This window comes from Pygocentrus nattereri, chromosome 21, assembly GCF_015220715.1.
Source record: "Pygocentrus nattereri isolate fPygNat1 chromosome 21, fPygNat1.pri, whole genome shotgun sequence".
Lineage (NCBI taxonomy): Eukaryota > Metazoa > Chordata > Actinopteri > Characiformes > Serrasalmidae > Pygocentrus > Pygocentrus nattereri.
The window spans coordinates 9,364,972-9,384,481 of NC_051231.1; the positions used below are offsets into that span (position 1 = coordinate 9,364,972).

Below are 19,510 nucleotides of genomic sequence, written 5' to 3' on the forward strand. Positions count from 1 at the left end.
AGTGTGACCTTTTTCACTCCAGTGACTAACACAATCTCAAAGCTCACAGGTGAGGTAATCACTAATGACTGCTACTACCATTTAGTTTGGTAAACAACCATTTGTCTCAAATCAGACTGATTAAACTGGTGCACAGAAACACAGATCTCGCCACAAGTGGTGAGATTCTAAGAGCTGTGGTAATTGTACTATGTATAGCTTCATCAATCCTCTCTGTTTTAGTGTGCACATTACATCAGACGGTGTGTGTAATTTTGTGAATAGAGTTAGAGCATGCACCGCACCTCAAATTGCAGTATCCCCCACAAGTCCCTAGCAGCAAGCTGCTAGCAGAACACATTTTATTGACTCTCACTGACAACTTATCAACTACTTTTTCAAAAGACTAGTCAAATTTTTTATATACGTACACTCATTTAAAATTACGTTCATTCAATTTAACACTATGTCACTGCTACACAATCATAAATGGCATAGCTAAATCACTAAAACAGATCAAGCCAGTGTAACTACACAAATGTAAGTCTTCAGTGTTCTGTGCCTTTTTTTGGCTTTGTGAGCCAAATTAGACAATACTATCGTTACATAACAGCGCTTGAGATGCAGGCGCCACAGCAGGTGAGGTGCTTGGAAAATGGAGTGTGAAGGATTGGACGAAAGGAGGGCAGGGGCTTTAGTTCTGGTTCACTGGGTCTAAATTAAGACTGGGAACATTAAAGAGGCACTCACCAGTCCTGATCACTTGAGCAATAATGTACAAGTCTCTCTTCATGTCCTTATTGCTTAGGTCCTGCAGAGAAGCACAGAGAGTCAAGGTGCATAGAGCAAATGCCAATTTTACAGAACAAAATCCCTGCAATTGTATTCAATGAACTTAATTTGCACAGTTTATACTCAAAATATACATTGATCTCTTATGTATATTGTGAAGCTTCACGTATAATGTCAGTACTTGTGTAGTTAAATGTAGACTTCTTCTGCCAATTATCTATTTTCAAGTAATATATAAATGCGCGTAGATTCCACTTTTTTAAAAAGCTCAACGATGACAAACTCAAGCAATATGATATTTAAACATTCACTTGCATTTGTAAACTCATTTTGCCACCATAATAGCAGCCTTTACCGTAAACAATGCGCAGAGTCTGTCAACTTTCTCTGGGTTCTTTGGGCCTCCATTTTTGTTGAGCCTCACCATGAATTTCTCACTGCAACAAAACATTGAAATAGTTTAAGTGGCACTAAAATTGTACACTTAATTTGCCAGCACCTAGCAGCTTCATCACATAACAACCCAATGAGCCCTGTTGTTCCTTAATCCAAACATCCCTGTGTAACGTCAATTAAATCCTGCCTCCTGCGGGTGCTCTAACTCAGTTTCAGCTTTATCTGAGAGAAAAGGAGGTGGGTGGTTAATAACGTCCCATATGCTCTCCTCGTCTTCTGTGGGGGGTCCAGGGAGGCAGGGATGGAGAGACAGAGGGATGACAGGGGAAGATGGAAAAGTGGGCAGCTCTAATCAGATCAGAGGGAGCAGAGGCACACACTTTCTGTCTGCAGCAATCCAGCCTAATGGAGTCAAGGGCGCCGGCAGGGCACTAATAGGCCTGAAAACTCAGCCAGTGTCCCCAAGCCTGAAGGGTGTCAGGGTTATAAGAATTTGTGAGAACCAGAAATGGAGAGTGGAATCTAACTGTGTCTCAGCCAAAAGAAAAAATAAAAAGTTGGACCACATACAAATTTAGCCACTAAATCAATGCATTTGATGAAGATGAATTTGACATAATTCAGTTTTCTGAACATCGGCTCAAATATTCAATTTTATGGCCAATGTAACATTTTACTGCTATTAACGGTGGGTGATACAGCGAAAATATAACCACAGTAGTTAAATTTTTTTCAATACAAAATATTTCAAAACAAACATATATTGATATTCAGTTTTTTTCTGGGGTTTGTGAACATCTACGAATAGACACAATACATCAGTAAACTACAGGGTGGGCCATTTATATGGATACACCCAAATAAAATGGGAATGGTTGGTGATATTAACTTCCTGTTTGGGGCACATTAGTTTATGGGAGGGGGAAAACTTTTCAAGATTGGTGGTGACCATGGTGGCCATTTTGAAGTCAGCCATTTTGGATACAACTTTAGTTTTTTCAATGGGAAGAGGGTCGTGTGACACATCAAACCTATTTGAGAATTTCACAAGAAAAACAATGGTGTGCTTGGTTTTAACGTAACTTTATTCTTTCATGAGTTATTTACAAGTTTCTGACCACTTATAAAATGTGTTCAAAGTGCTGCCCATTGTGTTGGATTGTCAATGCAGCCCTCTTCTCCCACTCTTCACACACTGACAGCAACACCGCAGAAGAAATGCTAGCACAGGCTTCCAGTATCCGTAGTTTCAGGCTCTGCACATTTCGTATCTTCACAGCATAGACAATTGCCTTCAGATGACCCCAAAGATAAAAGTCAGGGGGTCAGATGGGGAGACCTTGGGGGCCATTCAACTGGCCCACGATGACCAATCCACTTTCCAGGAAACTGTTCATCTAGGAATGCTCGGACCTAAAACCCATAATGTGGTGGTGCACCATCTTGCTGGAAAAACTCAGGGAACGTGCCAGCTTCCAAAGTGGATTGGTCTCCCGATCTGGGACTTTATCTTTGGGGTCATCTGAAGGCAATTGTCTATGCTGTGAAGATGCTCCTGAAACTACGGATTTTGGAAGCCTGTGCTAGCATTTCTTCTGCAGTGTTGCTATCAGTGTGTGAAGAGTGGGAGAAGAGGGCTGCATTGACAATTGGCAAGTTGGATCCAAAATGGCTGACTTCAAAATGGCCACCATGGTCACCACCCATCTTGAAAAGTTTTCCCCCTCCCATAAACTAATGTGCCACAAACAGGAAGTTAATATCACCAACCAAATAATTCCCATTTTATTTGGGTGTATCCATATAAATGGCCCACCCTGTAGTGGTGCCACATTTTTAAAGCTATGAAAAACTATGAGTCTGATGTTTTTCAGTAACCATGCTATATAACACTGACATAACCAAGCCATACACCTGGTTTGATTAGAGATATAACAGTGTCATGTTATCATTATTGGTCATTCTCATGCCAAGTGTACTCTAGTTAGCCATTATGACATGAAATATATATATATATATATATATAGTTTGTTTTTATTTTTTTGGTAACACTGTCATATTACTAGATATAATCTGCCAAGCCTTGTTTAAGACATGGCTATGTCAATGTTATGTGGCAGAGACCAAGCAAAGCATTAGTTTTGTCTTAGGTTAAGATTTTCCAAAAATAAACTATTTAAGAAGGAACACAAGAGACAAACACACTAGCAGTAAAGTTCTGAAGTTCAAAAGTTCAAAAAAAAGAGGAAGAAAGAGAAGTATACTAATAAGAAGGAGTTTTTTGAACATAGACATAAAATCACTTGGGCAACTTTGTCTAATTATACTTAAATATTTTATCTTAAGGACAACTCCTGCATTTCGTAGTCTTCATGATACATTTGCAGACTCAAATATGGAAATTTCCATCCATTATCTCATGAGAGGATGGACACCAAAATAAGAATAGCATAATGCTTAAAAATTGATGGGCCATGCTGTGCATGTAGTACTTTGAAATACCTACTTTAGGTTTATATTTGCTGTTGGTGGTTGTGAAAAAGTTATCTTCTTTCAAAGAAATGCGTCCCAAGTCGCTCAAGCACATGCTACATATGCCTTTATCATCTAAACTAAAATGGACTAAAATCAGTGGATTGCCATCTGGATGGTCAGTTGTGGCTTCTAAGCCTCTCCACTGCACTCAGAACTGCCAACTCGACATAGATGACTGCTTTAGTGGCACACAATGGCTTATCTCTCACACTCATAATATAATGTGTGGAGGGTGTTTTTTCAAGTCATTTTTAGATAAGTAAGAAGGACAATGCTACACGATAAGCTAAAAGAAGACCGATGGAACTTATGTGCAGAGTCAGAGGAGTATAGGTAAGAATGAAATATAGCACTTTGCTATTTTTCAAGTTTCAAACCTAAATAGAATGATCATTATTAAATGAGAAAATGGGACTCCTACCACCAAAATCACTGGACAAATCGTACTTAAAGATTTTATCTCTGAGGGGAGAAAACCAAGCTCCACTCTTGCTTCAGATCTGAAGAAATCCACTGTGAGAAGACAACGCAATGCTATGTCTCTGAAAGGATGTGTAGCCGTCGAGAAGCCATTAATGAAAAAATGAAATGTCCAAAAATGAAGAACATTTAGAATTCAAACAAAGAAGCTGCTGGGTTTTTTCTTTTTTTGGACAATGGACTGTTCACCGCCAAGGTCTAGGCTTCAACACCACTAAATGTGTTAGGGATAACTTGGGATCATGAGAAGTATAATATGCAACCAATTTATTAGACTGAGCTGGAGGTGAGGAAAAAGGAAAAGCAAAAAATGGATATGGTACATAGTGAAAAACGATATTATATTTAGTTGTTGAGACTGTATAATAACTTGCACTTAACAGCCATTTTGCTGGGAATTTAAATAAATGATAGGTGCTTGTGTATACCTGGGTATGTGTCTCTGCACACCAACACTGGAGAACAAATTCCTGTACCTCTAAGAATACTAGCTGACTCAATGTTTTCACCCCTGCCAAGAATGCCCAATCAGTTAGCTGGAAAACAACATCTTTCCCTAAAGGAGACAACACTGTCCTCTTGCAGTGATGACAGGTATTCATTAAAGCCTTTCACCATTAACACAGCAGTATTATTTCTCTGTCTTTGTTCTATTCAAGTGCTGCTCAGGCTATTGTGCAGAACACTGCTGCCTTTCAAGGATCAACCGTTAGCTTGAGGCACACATGCTAGCGGCACAGTTACAGGCTCAAGTACGAAAAGGGCGCTAGGTTACAAGGTTGATGTATGATCTACCTAACATAAAGAGACATGTTCAGAGAGCTACACTGGCCTGAAAAAGAAGGAAGAATTGATAGAATGGCAAAGCAAGAAGTACTGAACCATGGGACAATGCATCAATCAAGTACTGGCTCAGAGGAGACTTTATGGTTGAGTGGTTGTTATGTAACCAGTGGTGAAGGACAATCAACACGTTCCCAAGAGAGTGACTGAGTCAATGAAAGAAAATGTAAATGAGGTACACAGCAGCTTTAAATCCAGCTGTGAAAAATAAGGCATGAAAAGTTTGACTGACACAAGTACGCCTTAATGATAGTCCATGTAGTGTGGGATGAGTTAAAATGAAGTGGCTGAATTTATAGGATTCCTTTCATGTAAAGGTCAAGACTCCGATATTACACATCAATGTTGCAGTGGGTTCACGATGCCATTATAATATGGCCATCAGCCCATTTTAAACAGAACACGTACAGTGTACACTTGACAACTGACAAATACATGTTGACAAAAAGAAGGAATCTTATGAATAGCACTGAAGATATACTCCATCAATGTTTCATCAAAGTCCTCTAGCCTCACTGGCATGGCAGCAGTGTTATGTGGAAATGGGGGTGGGAGAGTAACGAGACACAGGGGGAGTGCTCGGGGGGCCAGAGGGGAGTGAGTGCAGCCAGCTGTTGTAGATAATGTATGGGGAGGGAATGGGAGACGCCTGATAAAAGGCTGTACAGATGGTCTGCTGGTGGGGAGAGTAGATGTGGTGCTGAAACAACAGTTCCTTGCCTTCCTGACAGCTTCCAATATTAACTTCTGTGTGAGACATGAGGAGAATCCCAACATACAGTGCAGTTATAGTACTGTGCACAAGTCACACATCACAAGTTACACCTTTCAGGACATCTTTCTGATTAGATTAGGATGGAAGGAGGTAGTCATGAAAGTATGTGAAAAAACACTAGTTTCCAAAACTGTCAACATCAGGTAACCAGTACTTAAAGATCTGAAATAGAGACGATAAAATCAAGCTCCACTCAAGCTTCTGATCTGAAAAAAATTGTTTCTACTTATTCTTCATATACTCAGCCATCCTTCCACAACTTAGCACTATGGATCTAAAAAAAGGTGTAGCTAAAACGGACAAAAAAGAAGAACATTTCCAAAACGAAGAATCTGGTGGTGTATTTAGAACAATGGACTGACCAACCTAGAGTTTTGACCTTCCAATCAGTGAATGTGTTTAGGATTACCTGGATGCAGAAGACGCAGTAAATGCAACTTCTAGTACTGAACTTTTAGATATGTGAAAAAAATTCCTGCAGATTCCTTTGAAAAACTAAATGCAAATCCAAAAGAATGAAAGCTGTAATTAAGACAAATTAACAAAAAAGTATATATTTATTTGTTGAGGGTTCTGAGAAATGTTCTGTTAAAAACTTAAACTTTGAAAACATAATTGTACTAAATAAATGACAGAAGTCTTTGACTTTTGCACAGTCCTGTATATTTGCATTCCAAATGAGTGTGTGTGTGTGTGTGAGAGAGAGAGAGAGAGAGAGAGAGAAAGAGAGAGAGAGAGAGAGAGAGAGAGAGAAACTTAGTTCAAAACAGATTTTTAACTGGCCCTGAATACAACCTGACCCAAGCTGACTCGACCCATAGCACCAGTGTTGAATCTGAACCTTACCTGAACCTGCCCACCACCAAAAAGACCAAATAAAATTTAATATTTCATTAGCAACAGAGTTTGCTAATGTACTTTAGAACCAATGTTAAGTGTCCCAGCAACAATGACAGACACCATTAGCTCACTGATCAACAAAATTAAAAGCAGTAGCTTATTTATCAGCTATTCAAAATTAAGCTTCAGTTTTATTTAAACTAATTTATTCATCAACAAATAACACCCCAAAAGTGTTTAGACTGCGTAATGTGGTGCTTTCATGTTGGCCTCATTAACCCCAGCAAACAAAACAAAGGTATTAAAACCAGAGAGAAAGAATAAAGTAGAAAGAAAAACCAAAGCAAGGGTAAATGCAGGTCAAAATCTGTTAAAGATGACAGATCTGAACATGATATTTAATTATGTTAAACAAATATTTGAGAAATGCTGTCCAAACTCAGTTAGGTTCTGACAAATACCTCAAGCTCTACTTGAATATCTATGTGTGTAAGCAAAAATAAAGAAAATAACTGCTTACACACCTGTTAAAAAGCTCTGATCGAAAAGTCCACACTACTCATGGTACTCCAATAAGCCCTCAGATTTATTGCTTATACATGTCTAATCTGTCTTTTTAGGGCTGACCCTGTAGCCCACTCCAAGGTAAGGAAGGAGTGGACAGCTTTCGAGTGGGAGGCTGCTGGCCCATTACTGGACTGTCAAACCTCTGATGAGTGGGTGGACAAAGAGAGAGATAGAGAGAGATAGAGAGAGAGAGAGAGAGAGAGAGAGAGAGGCTGAGGGAGAGTGAATAATCTTTTGGCTAACATTAGACCCTGCTGGTGGTGCTTATGTAACGTTACACTGTGTGCACTTTAAAAAATGTGAACCCAAAGAGTGTTAGTGATACCTAGGGTCAGACGCACAACGTGTTTTATAATGATTCTATTAAATAAATCATTCTATTGAATAAAAATGAACCAAAAATTATATACATATTTTTTCCATCGAGAAATCATTACATTTCTCTGAATTCCTAGAAAGCCCTGAGAGTTGCACACTGGTGGATATGTGGAAGCATGGCTAATCACATATTGAGTTTTGAGGTTTCTAGTAACATTTACGTAAGTTATGTTTTGCACTGGACCCCTGACCTGTGTCGCATCTGACCTCCAGGGTTCTTCAGTAGCTAAAAAGTAAAACTCAATGTTTTCATTCATATTTTGCTCAAAATCATTCCCTCTGAAAATGTTGGAGATGAATGAAGTAAAAACCCCATGTCACTTGTATTAACAACTTGTTATCATACACTAGACTGTTATTAAAGGCCTATATGTAAAACTGGGTTGCAGAAGAAACAAAATGTCAGCCTTCTTCTAGGATAATATTAGCAGAAGAAGAGGTAACTGGAGCAAAACTAAATGCACTTTGGAAAAGTATGTGTAGATGTGTCCCAGGGCTCAGTGAGGGAGTTCCTATGAGGGTGTTTCTAGCTCTGACAGCACGGCAAAAAATAATGATTGCCTACCCAGTTGGAGCTCATTTCCTCTTCCTGTTAGTGCCAAGCCTCAAGGGATGAGAAAGCTCTTGACAACACATTTCCCTAAGACACTAGCCAAGCTCTTGAGTAGAAGGAGCCATTTTAGGCTGATGACCTATGTCCAGCTGTCTCTATGCAAATGTTATTTCTGAGTATTATAACAGAATTTGTAAAACTGGCTAAATAGAAAGTCCAAGTGGGGCTACTTCACAGCACTGAGACGATTCTGCAAAACGATGTGTACTGGAAAAGAACCAATATAAGGGTCTCTTTCTCTACAGACTCTGGGCAAGGCAAAGCAAGCTAGGTTTATTTATATAGCACCTTTCAAACATTGCTGTCATTCAAAGTGCTTTACAAATGAGAAAATTCAGAGTCAGAGTTGGTTAAAGAAAAGTAAAGTAAGCACAAATACACACACACATCTTCTAAGCCGCTTATTTGTCTGGGTTGCAGGGGGAGCTGGAGCCTATCCCAGCAGTCATGGGGTAGAAGGAAGGATACACCCTGGACAGGTCACCAGGGCAGACAGACAGACACATATATTCTCTCACACACACACACTCACTCCAAGGGTCTAATCCAGACCCTTCTTTCTGTGAGGCAACAGCGCTACCCACTGCGCCACCATAAGCACAAATAGTAAAATATAATTGAAAACAAAACTAAAAACATATTTATTTATATTTATGTATCAGTAATGTTATACGAGTAAGCCCATGGCAATCACTGATGGCTGCACAATGAAAGAATCTCCATTACATAATAGATAGTTTTGATCTTAAAAACTGATTGGCTGAGACTGGCATTTGAAGCTGTTGTAAAAAACCCATAAATTATATAAACTAGCCAGAAAAAAAATGTTAATTGCAATAATTTTTAACATTAAACTACAGAGGCTTGCCCATCCAACGTGCTTTTGAAATTAAGGCATTTAAGGCATTAAGGCAAGAGTTCAAGGAAGGGAGCCTTTCCCATTTGCATTTCTACTCTTCTGGGAAGACTTTACGCTAGATGTTTAAACATTGCTAGGAAGATCTGATTGCATTCACCACCAGAGCATAAGTAAGGCCAGGTACTGATGTTGGATGACTAGTTCAGGATTACAAATGCCACTCCAACTCATCCCGTAGGTACTTAATGCAGCTCCACTATTCTAGAGAGCACAGTTCTATTGCTCCAAAGCACAAAGCTGGGGAAGCTTTATACCCCTCTAGTTGATGCCTGGCATTGTGCACACAGTTCAATGCCTGAGTCAGAAATGGATGGACCTTAAAGTACCTTAATTCACTACTTAAAATCTGGATACTTTTGGACATACAGTGTATTTATAGAATATTGGTGTGATTTTATCATATTTTGTTTTATCATGGTTGTTTAAGGTGGTTTAACTTCACTAAATGACCTTGGACCACATGGTCTCTCATGGCTTACTGCTTTACCATGTCCTGTAGTCCTATCATACTGAAAAGCACAAGTCTACTTCAACTGCAAAATCCCACCAAAACAAACATTTAAAAAGAAGAGCTATGTATACTGCAGTATCTTTACACACTGCTATACAAAGAAAGCCGGAACAGTGTGTCACCCACCTTAGCTGGCGGGAAAACAACAATCTGTGATGAAAAATAGTGGTTACACTAACACAGCTGCAAGAGGAACACTCGCGCCATCAAAGAGCATTTCATACATAAATATGCAGGCTCATCAAAGTTTTTCAGTCTCATCCTCCCGCTCTTCAGACAGTTCTGAGGACCAGAAACAGAATGTGGCACAAGTGATTCCTTTCCAGAAGTTACACAGGGACAACAAGAGAGCTGCAGTCTTTTTCCTGATACAACCAGCTGAGCTGTTTTCTAAACAACGGCCAACTGTGGATTTTCTATCCGAATGAATTTTCACTGTAATATCCTCCCCACTTTATAGACAAATGGTTTCATAACATGTTTCAGAAGCCAGTTGAGGAAAAAAGGAAACTGAATACAGTTTATAATGTGTGTCATTTAACCTTATAAATGGATTTTCCAAACAAAAGATTTTTTTGAAAGTCCATAAGAAGACAGGCCAACACTGAAAGAATAAAATGCCTCCATTTCGCTGTTGTTGGATCAAAACCTTGCATTTCCACTTTTGACGTTTTCCAGTTTTTGACATGTTTTTGACAACTGTCATGAGTAACAGACCTTCAGAAATGTTCTCATAGTACTTTTAGTAACATGTTAAATATAACAGTGTACATTTAAGTGAAGAATGTTTTTCCTATTCCAATAAAGTCACCAGATCGAAGACATTATATTTTGTTACAACAGCAAAACTTCTGTGTTTTTGTGTATTTTGGCCTGTCAAATAACAAATAATTGATGGAAAAATACTGAAAAAACATTAAAATATGCATCAATGTTAGTACAGTTGCCTGAGGTGGAGACCGATAAAAAGGAATGTAAAAATACATTAATAATAAGTTATGATGGAAAAGCGCTGATTAAAAAATGTAAATGCAAACACAGTCATCTGACTGATCACATGATCACATTTAAGTTTTTACACAGCAGTAGCTACAAAACATGACAGAAGGCAGAAAGTACCAGTGGAAATAATTTAAAAAGAAAACCTACCTTATTCTTTTGTATAGAACTGATGGAAGTGTGGCCTGTTCTAAATTTTGTATCTCAGGTCAAGTCCTTTAACATTCATCTCAATTAAAATATTTTATTTTACTTGAACTATCAAATGGGATAATCTGACTTCTCAGATTGCTCCTCACCTTATATGCTTGCCCTCCCTAAGGTCGTAAAGGGAAAAGAAGATGTCTGTGTCTTCACCAATGGTGTTATAGGTGAAGCTCTTGAGATTGACAAAGAGATGGTGTGGTACAGGGATCCGACAGGCATCGCCATGACGCTGCCGCACACTGTCCCCCTAAGACACAAAAGCAGTCACATTTATTAGCATTTGAAGACAGCTTGAACGCTAAATTACAACAGCATGTACAGCACAATAGCAGCATTCACTGTTAATATATAAATAAGAGTGCACAGGAACAGGATAAAAACTAGGTGCTTTGCATAGACATTTAACAAATCATGAATATGTATGAACATCACCAGTTGTCTCCTGCCAATGCCTGTGACATGCAGACGTTCTTACAACTCCAAGACGTTTGCAAAATCATACATAGTTTTTCTCTTGCACACTGCTAACAAGGTGTTTCAAACAGTTTCGCAACCGTTTGTGTCAGCTTTCAGCCCAAAGACAACAATGACCTATACAAAGGGCTGTTTGGTGCAAAGAAAAAGCGTAGTGAAAGGTGATGACTTTATTCAAACAGGAAAGAACACATTTATACCTGGGTTGTGCTTTGCTGGACGCTGTGTCTGCTGGACAGATGCTGGAAGGGAGGCGGGGAGGAGAAAGATGGGAAGAAAGCAGGAAAATCTTTCAGTAGACATGTCTTATAAGAATCTAAAGTGATATGTATGTCTGGTTCAGTTAGACTCTAGCAGGTGAACAACATTGCATTGTCAGGTGTGTCTCAAGTGGATGTGGGGGAAAGCCTGAGGCAAAAACACTGAACCACACTGACTAAAACATACTGACATAAGGGAAAAGACAGTGACTACTGGTCTTCTAGAAGCAATGAGCAAACATAGCAATCTCTTACTGGATACTGAACACCTACAAGAAATACTTTCGATATATCACAGTTATACCTAAACGTCTAATCAAATTCAGCTCCTTAAATGGCCAGGACCTGTCAGCAGGTCCAAACTATATGACCTTTTGCCCTGTGGCCTTACATATATAAAAAGCCTGGGATTTTAAGATACATTTATTGTATTCTGGAAAAGCAGAACGTTTAGGCAATGCTAGGCATTTGTACTAAATTGTACGTTTTACTAATTTTACCGCATTTGTAACCCTTTAAAATGAAAAGTGTCATCCCTCAGTAATGTTAATTCAGGTGTATTTAGGCCCCATTTCAAATTTTCATAGAAGTGCATTGGTATTGGCATCAACACATACAGCAATGCACAAAAGCTGCACACAATCTTTCATTTATTTTCAGGTTAAAACTATACTATATGTAAGAGCATTTGTAGTTTAAAAACATCATTAAAAATATAGAAAAAAATAAGACTCTTAACAACAGTACAAGACCTGATTTTAACACCAAAACTGTTCCCATCAGATAAACAGTACCTAATGCTTTCAGTGAAGCTCCACTCTTGCTTCCGTTTAAAAAAAAACTATAGGTTTCTATCCATCCTTTCACTGTGAGAAGACAACTTAACGCTATGGATCAGAAAGGATAGCTACTGATGTTCTCAGAACAGCGGACTGACCACACCAGAGCCCAGACTTCATCATCACTGAATGTTTTTTATAGCTGGATTGTGAGAAGCAGAAAATGCAAACAACTTCCAAAACCGAAGTTTGGAGATATGGAAAAATATTCCTGCCAATTTCTTTGAAAAACTTAAAGAAAAAAAAAGAAAAAAACCTAAAAAAACAAAAACTGTTAAGGCTTTTGTGCAACTGTCTTCTAAATATATTTCTGTATTTTTTCCTGACACTAATTAAAAATTAGTAATTTGTACTTAATGGGTGGTTTGATGGAAAATTAATTAAATAAATGACTTTTGCAGAGTACATGAAAAATGTACTTTTTGGACATATTGTATTTTGGCATCAGCCCACAATTCGATATAAAACATTTTCTGTGATGATTCAGACTGAAGGGCTATAATGGTACATATTTCAGAGCTTTCCTCCTTTTCATCTATACATGTCTGTGTCATAACAAGTGTAATAAGGATCTAGAAGAGGAGCAGCAGCTGTGAGCTCAGGAACAATAGAGACGTCTGAGCGGAAATATTCACAGCAAGGGCCTAAATACAACTTTCATATGGACTGGAACCTTTAAATGTACATGAAGAGACATTTAAGCATGTTTTCATTTGTATCTCAGTCACAAAATAAAGGCATCACATACGTGCACCCCTCAGTATTGATATACAAAGACTCACCGCCACTCACTAACCACACATGAATAAGTACACATACACACTGGTGTTGCATCTCATCACACACACACACACTCACACACACACACACACACATACACACACACACACACACCCCAGTAATTCCCCACTCTAATGCCTAGGGACCCATCCATATTTAAAAGCATTTATGGTTTATCCCTCCATTTTACCTTCTGCTGTTTTATTTTGTTATCATTTGATTATATTTTAATTTAGATTTTTTTCTTGTAGCACTGAACATTTTGCAAATTCTTTTTATTATTGAGTAATAAAATGTTTCTCTTTGTGCTAAAGTACATTAGTATGTTAGCACAACTGCTTCAAATGCTACACACAACTGCTATGGCAGACACACATATTCCTATCCACCATTCTTCAATCTCACACACTATCTGTTATGAAACCGTTTATAAAGCACAAGTTTAACACTAGGATGTAAAGCGTAGACATGCACACACACACACACACACACACACACACACACACACACACACACACACACACACACAGTTCCTTGCTGTAGGGCCAGAGTGAATTATGAAGCTTCTACTCAGCACACGTTTCTTCCTCTGGTGCCTTCCCCTGCGTTCAGCATAAATTACTGCATGATCAGTGCAGCCCCACATCTGTGAACACACCAGTGGGCATGTACAGATACAACAGCAGATTAAAACCAACTCAGAAGCCTAAAGCCTTATCTGATCATGTTCTGCATGTGTAACTTTGACACGGATTAAACGACAGCAAGGTTTCTGACATCGCCAAAGCATAAAGCACGGCAGAGGCAAGAGGTAAGCTGAAAACCAGCGAGGCTTCATCAGCTACTCAAGGTCTAATTTAGAAAAAAACTTAAAAAACAAATATCTTCCTTCTGTTCTCAGTTTTTTATCATTAGGAAGGCTAAATACGTGCCTTGAGGGACTCATTAATCCAGAATGATGCCTAAGAGCAAAGTTAGTGAGCATGGCCTACATTTTCAGAACTTTTCTGCAATTATAATGTTTAAGAGAAGATTTGGTTACAACTGTCCTACGTAGGTTCATAACATTATTCCCCAGTACACTGCCATTTCACTGCTTGACTTTTTTTTACAGAATTTGCTGAACATACTACACCAAATGGCACATGGCAGGAACTCAGACATGACCAGATGGCATGTAAAATGTTCCTGGCATTTCTTAATACTTCCTGGGGCTCAAATATGAAGTGAAATATGGAGCAATAGTTACAAAGCAAGAAGTATGTAAGCAAATTTAAAGAAAATGGAACACAACCCTGTGAAATGTATCTATAATATGGCTCAGAAGGCTACAATACACTACACAAACTGCAAAAACTGAAGGTGTACTACAGCAGTTTTTTTTTGTTGTTGTTGCTTTTAGGCAACAAAAAGTGCAGACTTCATAGCCCTGCACTCTTTGTTGTTATTTTTGGTACTGGCAAGGAATTCCTTGGCCTCCACAAACTCTTTTGAATCATACAACTTCAAAAGTCCTCTTCCAAAAAGAACTCGAGCAGTCTGTTCTCTTGTTAGATCCATCTGATCTTGGAGCTTTTGGCTTGTGGGCTCTACAAGCTAAACAGGGTAAGCACCTGATGCAACATTTGCTGGCTAGCTCTGCTACAACTTTATAATGTCACTTTATAATACATTTGCTAATACAATAGCAATTCAACAATGATTTACCAACTATGTAACACTTTAAATGCAGTCTATCCCCATAAGGATGGCTTTCTTTATGGGAAAGTGTAATCACTGAACAGAACTGATACAGAATGAAATAAAAGAAAACGTTTTTAAACATTTTATCTAATCCACGCTACATTTTATTAATAGAATTGTGTCATAAACATGTTACGGAAGATGTCATATGCTGTCATGAGTGAACATGACTAATTATGTCTAGCAATAAAACAGCATCTTGTTACCCTTACCATTTCTCATCACCATGTATGATGTCATGATGGCTAACTAGAGTATATAGCTTAAATTATTATGTGACAAGCAAACATTATGCCACCTGTCATAATAATAAACAGCAATGGTGACATGGCACTCTTATATTACTGACCAAAATATGTTATGACAGATCACAACAACTATGACAACTTCCATGACATGTTTATTGCATAGTTTCATCAAATATATGTAGCAGGATCTAAGTAGTGTTGAAAATGCTGTGTTCCTGTTTGTGCTCTGCAATAAGTGAAAGGAAAATATTTTTACATCAAACACTCATAAAATCAATTCCTTTTCCATTATATCAATACAATGTCATTTACTTCATAAAATATATCTCATTTCACCTTGCAAATGCTGACATAAGCTGTTCGTAAATAGTATTAAACATATTATTCAATGCTTATGCTTGTCCTACACAGTCATTATGTAGCCTTCAAATTAACTGTATTTTAAACTTACTTTAAAATACTTAAAAAGAATTATATAAAGTCTGATTTTTATCTCCCTTGTCCTATTTCCCTTGGTTCCTTCTGTTTTTTACTGGCTATCGAACCGTGTGCTTCTAATTCATTTGCGACAAGGAAAAATGGCAATGAAAAATGAGTGTAGGAGGAGGAGGAGGTGAGAAGCGAGCCTCCCTGCCATCTCCCCTCCAAAATCAGCGCCAGCCAACAGGTCCTGTGGTGCTGCCAGACCACAGTGCCAAGGCCAGCAAGGCACTGCTTGCTCTATGCCAACCTCCACCATCACTGTAACGATCGTCCTGGCAGTGCTTTGGCCACTGTCCTCTCCTGATGGTGTTTTTTCTGCATCAGGTATTTTGAGACACAGTTTAATCCATTAATCTGTGATGTGTACTGCTACAAACAAAAAACGATGGCTATATTTTGTTGTAATAACGAAAACATACGTTTGCCCCCATCCTAGAGGTATGATGCATAAACGATGTGCAAAATAATTAGCTGGCTGATTTCTAAACATGTGAATGTTCAATTAATACATCTTTGTTTGAAAAACCTATTTGGACACATATGATTTATGTATACTATAAATCCATGGTTTGAATGCTTTCTGGCATGCTATCTTTAGATGATGTTTTCTGTAGAGCTTAGTGCCAATATTCAGCCTCCAACATTGCAAACATTGATTTGAAGGCCTTGCAGTAAGATAGTATATTTAGGTACTTCAGCATCACATGGTGTAGTGGGAGAGGTGTAGTAGGCAGCAGAACTGAAAATAGTGCTGAGCAAAAGACAAATAGTTTAAGTATCAGAAGACAAGAGTAAATGTAATCACTCATACACACACACACACACACACACACACACACACACACTTTCACACTTTACACATACAGGAAACATAATAATAGTACTACTACTACTAATAATAATAATAATAACTTTTTACTTATATTTTATAAGCATTTAAGACATAACATGCTTACTTCATATGGATCTTTTAGGAACATTTGTATGTCTATGGATAAACTGTTGTAATATGTTTACACCTAAACACATCATCTGTACTCTGGGCCAGTAGACTATCCAACTTTAATTGCAAAGTTCTTTGAACTGTCTGGATGTGTGCAATTAATTAACAAATTGCTGAATTCACTACACATCATGTTTGGAATAAGGAGACGAACAAAGGTTAGATTAGGGCACGGCTTAAGATTTGGTTTGAGATTAAGGTTAACACCAAAGTGAGCATTGTCAAAAGTCAGGAAGAAAGTTGAAGTAAGATGAATAGATATTTACAATGATGTGTATTAAAGGTGCCTTAAGCATCTACACTAGCCTATTCAAATAATGTGTCATCAATAATTTATAGGGCTGGCCCAAACAGCATTTTACTGGCTTCGAATACTTGTTGGTATACCTGAAAGAGTACCTAAATGTACATTTAATTACATTCAAAATTCACATTTAAAAACAATGATATTTACATTGCATAATTAACCGTTTTAAAATTGGCCAACAATGCTCTGATGTAACAGATATGCTTGCATTTTAAGTAATGCTCCAGTCCACAGCGCTTGTGCTAGTCGTCTTACATCTATTAAAAGCAAGCCCTTGAGTCCTGCTGCACAATTAATTTATACATTGTTGTTACCATGTTAAATAACAGTTTACTAAATGTGATGATCTTGGTGGATCAGTAGTTGCAGACGAGCTCCTGCGATGTACTAATGCTATGTGGACAACACTGATACAGTGAAAAATAAACACATGACAGTGATTTTACTGCAATAAACAGATCTGCTGTTTGTACTGTTGAGTTTTAAACATGCTGTAAATCTATTTAATTAGAAAAGAAAATGAGAAAAACCTTTTTTTTCCACCTGTAGTGGTTACGTAACAGAGCTGAGTCAGAGGTAATGGTACTATGCTTACTTATTTGATAGGATTCCTCAAATATGTCTTGCTTCGATGGTACTCCAACCTCTTATCACAGGGTTTACACTGAGCATTTTTATCATCGTGCTGTAATCTGAAGTAGTCAGAGAGCTCTTCTTCTTACTCTGTGAGCTTCCAAGGCCATGTGAAAAGTGATGGAATCAAGGTCACATGGATGACTGGCATTTATGATGAATTTAACTAAACCAACAATAATGCATTTACATTAACAATAACTGTTGTAATTAAAGGCTTTTGCTGATAAAATTTACCAGAGTTTAGAGTATGAATTTTGCGGCTTAAAACAAGAAGCTTCTGAATATCAAACAGAGGACCGGATACCTACAAAATAAATGAGGACTTAAATATTCAAATTATTGTGTCCAGTCCTAATAATTTTTGATATTTGATAAGTTATTGATAAAATAAAGATCTCAGCCAGGAACAAGTAGACACAGCAAAGATTTCCCTGAACAATGTAGAAGTCCCTAATTTACCTTGACCTTTATAAAACAATCGATTCCTATTTAAATCTCCACTGTTATTAACCTATAAACTCGCAGATGGGCTGTAAGGCTTCCTCTGAACCACTCAAGTCACGATTGCACCACTTTCTTTACCAATATGAATAAAACATGCAATTTATTCATATAGCAGAGCCATCTTGGGAATGTCACTGTATTTCAAAGTGGAACCTGTTATTTTCTAATTGTCAACCCTACAGGCAGTCTCCTGGCAACGGCTACATTGGTTATGTGTATAAAACTGCTTCAAAAATGTGTGATTATATGCTCCTGCACTGTACCAGCATATTAGTCAGACTAATGTCTGACGAATGTCACAGAGGAACAATATTTAACAGACCAAGCACAGTGTTGACGTCTTTTGAGTTGAACAAAGCTACCATGATGGAACATTACACCTCTTTTTTCTGTAAATTGAACTATCAGTGTGAAGGCTCTTTCACAAGGTAACACTGTGGACCCTTTTAGCAGTTTTGTTTAACACACATGCTAATATCTGTGATATTGCCCAGCGCTAACAAGTGATTATGGTGATCACAGTTTGCAAACAGTTTGTGTGTGTTATAGCGGCTGGAACACTTACCATTTTGTAGAGGTCTGAAACACTAATCTGGTCTGCATCTACCATTTCAAAGTCTTTCCTTGGTACAAGATCCAGGCCTAAGTGTCTGTTGAAGAAAACAAAAGGAGATATAGTTGTAGGAGTGCTGGAGGCAAGAATGAAGAAAGAGTATTTAGATTATTGATTAGAGTCAACTTTAAAATATCTAGAATGACAGTGGCTAATCAAAGATAGCTGAACCTGTTGTGGTGGCTGTAACATGCATTAAGTAAGCTGATCGTAAGGTTTCCACAAATGCATAGCTGTTGTTGTACTGTGTTATGCTAACAGGTGTGTGCCTCGCTGTATGCAGAAGTACACTGCTAGGGGCACCAGTAGTAAATTGAGACTTGAGATTTGAGGTTTCAAATTTGTCCCACCATGACACAAACAGGATGCCGTAAAAATAAATGCAAATTAAAAACAAACACTAATTAATTTATTGAACCATTAGAACACATTGATCAAGCAAAGGCTGCTGAGCTACATGCAGTTACAGAACAGGCTGATGAGTAAGATGAATGCTTCTCATTTATCGCTTCAAGGTACTCTTAACTACATGAATACATTATATTATGCCTGCAAGTAAATAAGGGGACTTTTAATCGACGCTGCAAGGTGCAACATATGTCACAATACAACAGTCAGTATTTTCTTAATAACATCTCTACTTTACCTTTTATAAAGCAGGGCTGATAAAAGCACATCTCCATGTATAAGAGAAATCTGACATTGTACATACACCCTTTTCTAGGTTATTCAGATAGAATGGTAAACTAAGAGGGATTACATATTACAGACACAGTCCAATGTACC

General features: G+C 37.9%; 1 protein-coding gene across 14 annotated transcripts in view; it reads right to left on the minus strand.

The window, feature by feature from the left end:
* The window catches only part of dock3 (dedicator of cytokinesis 3), a 210,653-nt gene that overhangs the window by 59,334 nt on the left and 131,809 nt on the right, over positions 1-19,510 (minus strand). For all 14 annotated transcript variants that reach the window (XM_017713326.2, XM_017713325.2, XM_017713324.2 and 11 more), the window contains 5 exons: positions 18,677-18,761; positions 11,509-11,550; positions 10,927-11,081; positions 1,127-1,208; positions 730-790 (listed from right to left, as the gene is read on the minus strand). In XM_017713326.2, coding sequence (XP_017568815.1) covers positions 730-790; positions 1,127-1,208; positions 10,927-11,081; positions 11,509-11,550; positions 18,677-18,761 — 425 coding nt within the window. The remainder of the gene's footprint in view (positions 1-729; positions 791-1,126; positions 1,209-10,926; positions 11,082-11,508; positions 11,551-18,676; positions 18,762-19,510) is intronic.